General features: G+C 28.4%; 1 protein-coding gene across 3 annotated transcripts; it reads left to right on the top strand.

Moving 5' to 3' along the window:
- The first annotated feature begins 1,076 nt into the window (after nucleotides 1–1,076).
- Nucleotides 1,077–8,915, top strand: Ssdp (Sequence-specific single-stranded DNA-binding protein). Of its 3 annotated transcripts, none has more exons than XM_070652394.1 (9): nucleotides 1,077–1,329; nucleotides 2,671–3,037; nucleotides 4,007–4,268; nucleotides 4,329–4,415; nucleotides 4,478–4,706; nucleotides 5,902–5,928; nucleotides 7,226–7,440; nucleotides 7,505–7,837; nucleotides 8,508–8,648. In XM_070652394.1, exons 2-9 carry the CDS (start codon nucleotides 2,982–2,984, stop codon nucleotides 8,520–8,522), a joined length of 1,224 nt encoding a protein of 407 aa, XP_070508495.1. In that variant the 5' UTR covers nucleotides 1,077–1,329; nucleotides 2,671–2,981; the 3' UTR covers nucleotides 8,523–8,648. The 3 variants fall into 3 exon arrangements, with proteins under 3 accessions (XP_070508495.1, XP_070508493.1, XP_070508494.1); XM_070652392.1 differs by having other exon boundaries at nucleotides 1,078–1,329; nucleotides 8,523–8,914; XM_070652393.1 differs by lacking the exon at nucleotides 5,902–5,928 and having other exon boundaries at nucleotides 1,078–1,329; nucleotides 8,523–8,915.
- The last annotated feature ends 893 nt before the right edge of the window (nucleotides 8,916–9,808 follow it).

The following is a 9,808-nucleotide window of genomic DNA, read 5'->3' as shown; positions in this document are numbered from 1 at the left end:
GTAGCACTTGGTAAAGGGCAATTAGCAATAGAACCAGCTTTAGATGTCAATTGAGAGAGGCCATCGATCACAGATGGACTGTCCGGTCAACAAAGTCAGTAAGTAAGCAAAATGAAGTTTCAATCAGAGTTGATAAGACTCCGGGAATCGAACTACACTGAATTTTTACACAGACCGACTCCATTTTAATTCGGACTTCAATTTTAATTAACTGGAATCCACACTCTTTTGAAATCGGACTCCAAAACGGAGTCTTGTCAATTCTGGTTTGAACATATGATTGAAAAATCGCACTTGGAATTGGATATTGATAAGGTAACCCAGCGATATGTAGACCCAACTTCAAGCGACATCTATGGAATCCAATAGATAGCAACTAATGTGTAAATTCAAGGATTGAAATATTATAAATATTCCGAGACAACTTATATTCATATTAAACTGATTTGAATTGAGTCGAGTGAACTTAAATTCAGTTCAATTCTGGTTCAACTCAGTTAAGTCAAAATTCAATCTCTAGATCTCCAGTTAGATGTCAAAACTGAGAATGTACAAGCTTTGTGATACAGCCTGCCACAGAGTCAGATGGAAAGCATTTTGTAGCAACCTAGGCTGCAAGTCGGAGCATTTTTTCAGTAAATAAGTAAGTAAGAATAGACAGCGAGAAGGAAGTTGTGAAATGAGATGGTAGTAAGTTTGGTATTAGAAATTGGCTAGCGGAAGTCAGCAATAGGATCAGTTTCAGGTGACATTTGAAAGAGATCATTGATCAAAGTAGAGTAAACGGTTAGTGAGTAACTAAATGAGAAAGTAAAGGCAACTAGAGAGGAAAATGAAGGTTTTGGGGACTTATTTCCTAAAAAATCATCAATTTTACCAATCCATTGATTAACGGACAAAAGTTATTAAAATTAACGGTTGCCATAAATTCAAAAATTCAAATCAAACTCCAAAACACTCCAAATGTCACAAAAAACCCCTCAACATCCATAAACACAACGACACTAATACATTACAGCTGTTTATACACAGTCAACATTAACACATACAACGACATAATTTTGTGAGAGTAAAAAATAAAATTTATAATCACAAGAAGTGAAATTGTGTCAAAAAAAAATAAAAAAAACTTCAATTTAAAGTGAAAAACAAAATGAATTTTGCGATAAATCAGATCGCATTGACTAGTTAAGTGTCCATCCAGTGGATTAATATTAAAAAATTAACGTAAAATTGTGAAAAAATTGAAATTTTCATTTTAAAGTGTTTTTTCTGTAAAGCTGGCGTCTGCTCATGTTATGAAAATTTAACATCAAAAAGTGACTCAAGGTGTGAATTTTATCAAAATTTAAATTTTAACGGACAATTTAACGTGAAAAATTCTACAAAATTTTCCATTTTCCGCATCAAAAAATTGTCAATTTAATGAAAAATTTTAATAAAAAAAAAAATTAAAGAAAATTTTTTCAGAACGGTTTAACGGTGCGCAAAAAACCTCACAAAAATCACACAAATACATCCAAAAAAAATTTCAATTTTTATCTTTAACTTCTTCTGCCTGCTTCTTACCGCTTGTTGTGTACGGACGGACAACAACAACAACAACTTTTGTGTATTAAAAACAATTATTTCGGTTTTGTGCACTAGAAAAAAATAAGCAAAAAATTTGTTTGTGAGACTTTGAGAAGAGAATCTGTTGAAATTTGCATGAATACGTGCGAATAGGGACACAAGAGGAATTGATGTTGACTGTTTAGGTGCTGATTTGAGGTTTTTGGGGAAATTTTGACTAAAATTGTCAAATTTTCAATCAAAATAGTTTCAAAAATAATCTCAATTTGACAAACTTTTGACTGACGAAATTCAGGGTGCTATAAAGCTTGACATACCCGTGGTCATTAGCACTGATATCGTTCAACAATAGCCTCCTTGGCTCTCGACAATACAACAGCTAATAAGTCGGATATAAATCACAAATTTTGGATCAAAATTGCAAAATTGAGAGACAAATTGTGTGTAAAATTGAATAATAAATTGCAAAAAGCCGAAATATTGAAAATAATTGAAAAAAATTTAAAAAGATTTTTAAAAAATTTAAAAAAATTGCAAGAAGTTGCAAAAAGTTTGCAAAAATTGTAAAACTTTTAAAAAATTGACACAAAAATTTAAAATTGCTACAAAAGTTGAAAAATTGCGACTAAAGTTGAACTGAATAAAGTGAACACAACAATAATAATCTAAATTGTGAAAGAGTCACGACTTAAAGACAATTTTTTAAACAAAATTTGAACTTAATTTATTGAAAATAAAGAAGGAAAAAGTTCAAATTAGTAAGAAAATTATAATTTTGAAATTTTTTTAAAATATTTGAAGTTTTTAAAAAAATTTGAAATTTTGAAACTTTTTAATAATTTGAAAATCTTTAAAAAATTTAGAATTTTTAAAAAATTCAACGAATTTCAAAAATTTAACAAACTAAAATTAAAAGAAATTGAAAAATTCAAAAAAAGTATCGACAAGTTCAAAATTTAAAAAAAAATCAAATTTAAAAAAAAATACAAATTTAAAAATTTAAAAAATTTTAAATATTAAATATTTCAAATTAGAATTTTTTCTAAAAGTAAAAAAAATTTTGAAAATCCCAAAACTAATAAAAAAATTTCATTTCAGGAAAAATTTGAAAAATCACAGAATTTGAAAGAAATTCAAATTAAAAAGGAAATTAAAGTTAAATAAAAAGTGAAAAAGAATCAAAAATTAACATAAAGGAACAAAAAACACTAAAAAAATCATCAAAAAAGATTAAAAAATCTCAAAAAACTTTAAATTAATTAAAAAATTCATCACAAAAAATCACAACAACATCAAAACCAAGACTCCAACCAAGGTCGAGGTCAACCAAGGCAGCAAAAACCCTACAAAAAAAAAAATTAAATAATTATTAATTAAATAATATTAAATAAAAATAGGAATATATAAAAATGTATGCTAAAGGAAAAGGATCAACAGTTCCATCAGATGCACAAGCGAGAGAAAAGTGAGTATTTTTATGATTAAGGTGCTTTCACACTTTATAAGAAATTGTTAAGCCGCATTCACATTAAATTGACAATAATCAGGCACATTTATACTGAATTTGCAATATTCAGGCGGATTTACATTAGATTTGACAATATTCAGGCGCTTTTACATTAGATTTGACAATATTCAGGCGCATTCACATTAGATTTGACAATATTCAGGCGCATTTACATAAGATTGACAATATTCAGGCGCATTCACACTAGATTTGACAATATTCAGGCGCATTCACATTAGATTTTGCAAAATTCAGCCGCATTCACATTAGATCTGACAATATTCAGGCGCATTCACATTGGGTCTGTCAATATTCAGGCGCATTCACATTAGATGCACAATATTCAGGTGCATTCACATTAGATCTGACAATATTCAGGCGCATTCACATTGGGTCTGTCAATATTCAGGCGCATTCACAATAGATATGACAATATTCAGCCGCATTCACATTCAATTTTCAATATTCAGGCGCATTCACATTAAATTTTAAATATTAAGGCGCATTCACATTAGATTTTGAATATTCAGGCGTATTCAAACTAGCTATGACAATATTCAGCCGCATTCACATTACTTATCCAATATTCAGGCACATTCACAATAGATCTGAAACATTCAGGCGCATTCACACTAGATTTTGCAATATTCAGGGGCATTCACACTAGATATGATAATATTCAGGCGCATTTACATAAGATTGACAATATTCAGGCGCATTCACATTAGATTGGACAATATTCAGGCGCATTCACACTAGAATTGACAATATTCAGCCGCATTCACATTAGATTTTGCAATATTCAGGCACATTCACACTAGAATTGACAATATTCAGACGCATTCACATTAGACATGAAATATTCAGCCGCCTTCACACTATACGCAACTTACTAATTCCCCTAACTTCTTTCTCATCCACATCCAGACTAGCTCTCTACGTCTACGAATATTTACTACACGTTGGCGCCCAAAAAGCAGCTCAAACTTTCCTCTCAGAAATTAGGTGGGAAAAGAACATTACATTAGGTGAGCCGCCAGGCTTCCTACATAGCTGGTGGTGTGTCTTTTGGGATTTATATTGTGCAGCACCAGAACGTCGTGATACATGTGAGCATTCATCAGAAGCAAAAGCATTTCATGATTATGGATTTGTGAGTTCGGGTTATGGTGTTAATGGAATTGCACATGTAAGTGATGGACATTGTGGATTAATTGAGGATCTGACTGAATTTTGTGTCTATTTTTAGAATTCCGGACCAGCACCAAGTCCATTGGGTCAATTACCAGCAAATGAAGGTATGCCAGGTGGTCCAATGGGACCTGGATTCTTCCCAGTAAGTAGACATTGTCCATAAAATTGCAGAATTATTGGAACTGACCCTAAATTCCCTTGTAGAACTCATCACTACGCCCATCGCCCCCAAATCATCCAGCATCTCAACAATCACCGCATTCACAACCCGGCGCACCAAATCAAATGATGCCGAATCAGCCGTTTATGGGTCCACGATATCCAAGTGGACCACGTCCACCTGTGAGAATGCCACAAGGTATGGGTAATGACTTTAATGGACCACCGGGACAGCCCGGGCTTATGCCTAATAATATGGATCCGACACGGCAAGGTGAGACTTTAATTTGACTTGACTTTTTTTAGTTCCGATTTTTTGTTGCTGATGAGTTTTTGTAGGAAAATTTAAGAATTTTTTAACTTTTTTAAAATCGTTAAAAAAAGTAGAAAAATTAATTAATTGAGGAATTAGTAGAAAGAACTTCAGTAACTGCTATTAATTAGGGATTATGAGATGTATTGAGTTAGATTGAGGATATCTTAACATAATTTACTAAAAATGTTGAAATTGAATTTTTTGAAAATTTGAATTTGAAAAAAAAATTCAAATTTTTTAAAATTGAAGTTTGAAATTTTTTAAAATTTTAAAAATTGAAATTTAAAAGTTTTAAAATTGAAATTTAAAAGTTTTAAAATTGAAATTTAAAATTTTCAAAATTGAAATTTGAAATTAAAACTTTTTGAAATTGAAATTTAAAAGTTTTTAAAATTGAAATTGAAATTTGAAAAATTTTTAAAATTTAAATTTAATATTTTTAAAATTAAAATTTGAAATCTCAATTTTTTTAAATTCCAAAATTCAAATTTAAAATATTCTAAAATTTTTCAATTGAAAATGAAAATTTAAGAATAAAATTGAAATTTTAAATTCGAAATTTGAAATTTTTTAAAACTGTAATTTGAAATTGAAATTTGAATTTTTTAAATTGAAATTTTCATATTTTAAATTAAATTTATTTTTCAATTTGAAGATTGAAATCTTTAAAATTCATATTTGAAATTTGAAATTTTTTTAAATACAAAATTGTAATTTGAAATTTTTTAAAATTCAAAATTGAAATTTAAAATTTTTTAAAAATAATTCTTAAATTTATAAATTTTTAAATTGAAATTTTGAATTTTTTAAATTGAACTTTAAATCTTTTAAATTTAAAATTTGAAATTTAAAATTTAAATTAAAATATTTTTGAATTTCAGTTCCAAATTCGAAAAATTTTAAACCGTAGTTGTAGTTTGATTAACTTTAATTAGAACTAATTAATCTTCAAAAACAGCGTCCAATTTTAAATTCCTCAAAAAACCAAAAAATTAACAGTAATTTTAAATTAAATTAAATTTTTAAGAAAATTTCTTTCTTTTCTCTTCTCTTTTTCTTTTTATATTTGACAAAAAATATTAAAAAAATCACAATAATTTCTAACATAAAATTAATAATTTACAAAAAATTCAAATTACAAATTAACCTGCAGGCGATGCTGGTGACTTTGTATGGCAAGGTAAGAGGGATTGAGGATTGTTAGTTGCAGTGCCATAATTTTTTTTTTGTTTACTTTTAATTTTCCTTTTTCGCACATTTTTCTTCTGTTTTCATTTTACTTTTTTTTTTATTGTTGTTCTTATTTGTTGGGTTATGCATTGATATGAAAAAAGTGTGTGGTTGAATGGGGTACTGTTGAGGTTAAGGTGTGGTTTGGGATTCTGTAGTCTTGGGTATTGGGGTATCCGGAGGGTTGGATATGACGGTCATCCGAGGTCTCAATTTCCACAATAGGACATCATCGGGCTATGAATTTATTGATCATTTTTCATTTCAATTTTCCAAATTTCTGAAACTAATGATTACCTAAAAATTCCATCATTCAAATTTGATTTGAGCGCCCCGGGGTAAAATGCTTATGATCCAAACCTCATACCCCACCCCCTCTTGTTCCTAATTGAACGTAACTATCCAAATTTCCCTTAGTGAACCTAATGACCATTTGGAAATTGCAGCATAGAACCTCAATGTTGAAACAGAGCGCCCCGGGGTAAAATGTTTGAGTTGCCCCTTTCTACACTGTCGTCTTTTAGAAAACCTAGAGATTATGAAGTAATTCCAGCAAATAAGTTCCATCTTCGAACCAAGGGCCCCGGGGTAAAATTCAACCCCTTGCCTCCACTTATACATCAATATTACTTTTTTATGACTTATTTAAAAAACTATTAATATTGATTTAGTAATTTTCTTATTTTATACTCCATTCCATCATTTTTCTCCAAGTTAGGGTGCCCCGGGGTAAAAGTCTAAAGGACAACAGTCTTTGGGGTAATGATCAACTTTCCCCAACTTTATTCTTCTCCTGAATATTCATTAAAACGCCATATTCAGGACAAAAAGGCCAAAAATTACCTGAAATAGGGCCTTTAAGAAGCGCCCCGGGGTAATTGTTCATTATCCTTACCCTAAAAGCAACTCAACAGCTTTAAATTGTCAATTTTTATAATAAACGATGTCTAGTTCCATTAGTATACCAAAATCTGGTTCATCAAAGGGTATTTAGTTCCAAAAAGTACCAAATTCCTCGTCATATAACATAATCCATCCTTACTGTTGGTCTTCAAATGGTCTACTTTTGACTAACACATTGCACATCCGAAAATTCACTCACATTTAACCTTAATTTACTTGTTACTTATGCTTCATTTTATTATTATTATTATAATTATTATTATTTATTGTAAATAACCAAAAAAATTCATCATAATCAGCCAGTATATCCTCTAAATTTGCTAATCTTTCCAAAATCCTTTCAGGACCTCCAGGAATGGGTATGAATCCACGAATGAATCCACCACCAAGAGGTCCAGGTATGGGACCGATGGGAAGCTATCCGGGTATGAGAGGACCAAACAGTATTGGACCAGGTGGTGGACCGATTCCTGGACCTATGATGGGTGGACAACGACCATGGACACCGAACACATCAACACCGATGAACTATTCGTCGTCGTCGCCTGGAAGTTATGGGGTAAGTTTAAATTTTGGGGTAAATTGAGGATTTGACTGACTTGTTGTTGTTGTTTTTTTTGAAGGGACCTCCAGGAAGTGGCGGACCGCCAGGAACACCAATAATGCCATCGCCTCAAGACTCATCAAATTCCGGCGGTGAAAATATGTACACAGTTATGAAGCCTGTACTACCCGGTGGTAATATGGGTGGTGAATTTTCAATGGGTGGAGGTGGATCGGAATCAATGGGACCTATGGGTGGCGTTCTTAATGGCGATGGACTTGATGGTATGAAGAATTCACCAGCTAATGGTAGTTCCGGTGGTGGTGCTGGACCTGGTACGCCACGTGATGATTCGGGATCGGGAATGGGTGACTATAATTTAGGTGGATTTGGAGGCGGTGCTGGAGAGAATGTAAGTGTTTTTAATGATTTTTTAAATTAAATTATTTTTTGAGTTTTTAAGTTTTTTAATTCTTTTTTTAATTTTTATTGAATTTTTATTAAATTTTTAAATGATTTTTTCAAAAATGAAATTTGAAATTTTTAAATTTACATTTGATTTTAAAAAATTTGAATTTTAAAATTGAAATTTAATTTTTAAAATTGAAATTTAAATTTTAGAATTAAAATTTGAATTTTAAATTTAAATTTTGAATTTTAAAATTTAATTTTGAATTTTTAAAACTGAAATTTGAATTTATAAAATTGAAATTTGAATTTTTAAAATTAAAACTTAAATAAGAAATTTAAGTTTAAAATTCAATTTTTAAATTTTTAAATTCAATTTTAAATTTTTATTTTCAATTTTAAATTTTTATTTTCAATTTTAAATTTTTATTTTCAATTTTAAATTTCAAAATTCAATTTTAAATTACAAAATTCAATTTTAAATTTCAAAATTCAATTTTAAATTTCAAAAATTAATTTTTTAATCCTAAAATTCAATTTTTAAATTTTAAAATTGAATATTCAAAAAGTTTCCTAAAAAAAAACTTAAAAATTTCTAAAAAATAATTTATTTTTATTATAATTTACAATTTTTGGTTCGTTTTCAAATTTATCTTAAAATTTCAAAAACTAAGTTTGATCTTTTTTAGGATCAGACCGAGTCAGCAGCAATTTTAAAAATAAAAGAAAGTATGCAGGAGGAAGCAAAGAGGTTCGAGAAGGACAATGATCAACCAGATTACTATATGCAGTAAATTTAATGTTTAAAAAGATTTGTTTAATTTAAGATATTTAAACAAGAAAAAAAAACGTTGACACAAAATTGAAAACAAAATCACAAAAATGTTCGACCTCTGATTGTGGTGTGGGGTCTTAACAAAAAATTATTAGTTTTTTTTTAAATAAAAAAATTTAAAATTTTGAAATTTAAAATTTAAAAAAGAAATAAAAAAAAATTTGGAAATTTCAAAAAACAAAAATTAAAATTGAAAATTTGAGTAAAAAATTTGTTAATTAGCATCAAAAATTCAATGAAATCTAAATAAAATTGAAACAAAAAATTGAGAAAATTTGAAAAAAATTTAAAATAATTTTTTAAATTTTGAATTTTGAAATTTAGATTTTGAATTTTAAATTTTAAATTTTGAATTTTAATTTTAAAATTATAATAATAAATTTCAAAATTTGAAATTAAAATTCAAGACTTAAAATTTAAAAAGGAAAATTAAAAAAAATTGAAAAAATATTAAAAAATTTCAATTTAAAAATCCAAATTAAAATTCAAAATTTTATTAATTTAATGCTAATTAATGAAAATTTTCTCAATAAAATCCATCAAAAAAAAAACCCACAAAAAAAACTTTTAATTTGAACAATTTATAAACTCTAAATTCTGACAAACAAAAAAATGGATTGAATGTGAAAAAAGAATGTAAAAAAATCTCATTATAAGAGATTTCAAAATAAAAAAAAAAATAATAAATTGAATACCATGAATTTAAAAAAAAAAACAAAAAACTGAATGAATGTTAAAATTTAATTTAATTGAAATAGAAAAAGTGGAAGAATTTTTAAAGGAAATTTTAGATTTTTTTGGTGATTCTTGGATGCTGATTTCAATCGTCAGGCTGTATATCAAGTGACTAATTCATCAATAAAACAATTAATTTTGAATTTCCTTTAAATATTTTTTTCCAATTAAAGTATTTTTTGTATAAAGGAAAATTTAATTTAATTTAAAATGATCTGAGAACTTAAAAGAGTGAAAGTAAGACAGAAATTCTGACCCGAGCTGTACATGATTGACATTAAAACATTGAGGTCTTCAAATTTCTCCTTCCAGCTCCCCCTATTTACTTCCCTCCTCAATCTCTTCTGCTCCTTCCTTTGTTTTCCTCTCCTCCCGTCTTTTCTTGCCTTTCGTACCAGTCAGAAC

Source organism: Chironomus tepperi, unplaced genomic scaffold (assembly GCF_022539635.2).
Source record: "Chironomus tepperi strain 1889 unplaced genomic scaffold, CSIRO-AGI_Ctep_v1 contig_486, whole genome shotgun sequence".
Classification (NCBI taxonomy): domain Eukaryota; kingdom Metazoa; phylum Arthropoda; class Insecta; order Diptera; family Chironomidae; genus Chironomus; species Chironomus tepperi.
Note: the sequence above shows the minus strand (reverse complement) of the source record. Positions and strands in the feature narration are given on the sequence as shown.

Excerpts from the sequence above, each read along its gene's own strand:
- Ssdp (XM_070652392.1), top strand. The coding sequence starts at position 2,982 with ATGTATGCTAAAGGAAAAGGATCAACAGTTCCATCAGATGCACAAGCG. Across the intron at positions 4,416-4,477 it reads TGGGACCTGGATTCTTCCCA|AACTCATCACTACGCCCATC; the intron begins GTAAGTAGACAT and ends ATTCCCTTGTAG. Across the intron at positions 7,441-7,504 it reads CGTCGCCTGGAAGTTATGGG|GGACCTCCAGGAAGTGGCGG; the intron begins GTAAGTTTAAAT and ends TTTTTTTTGAAG.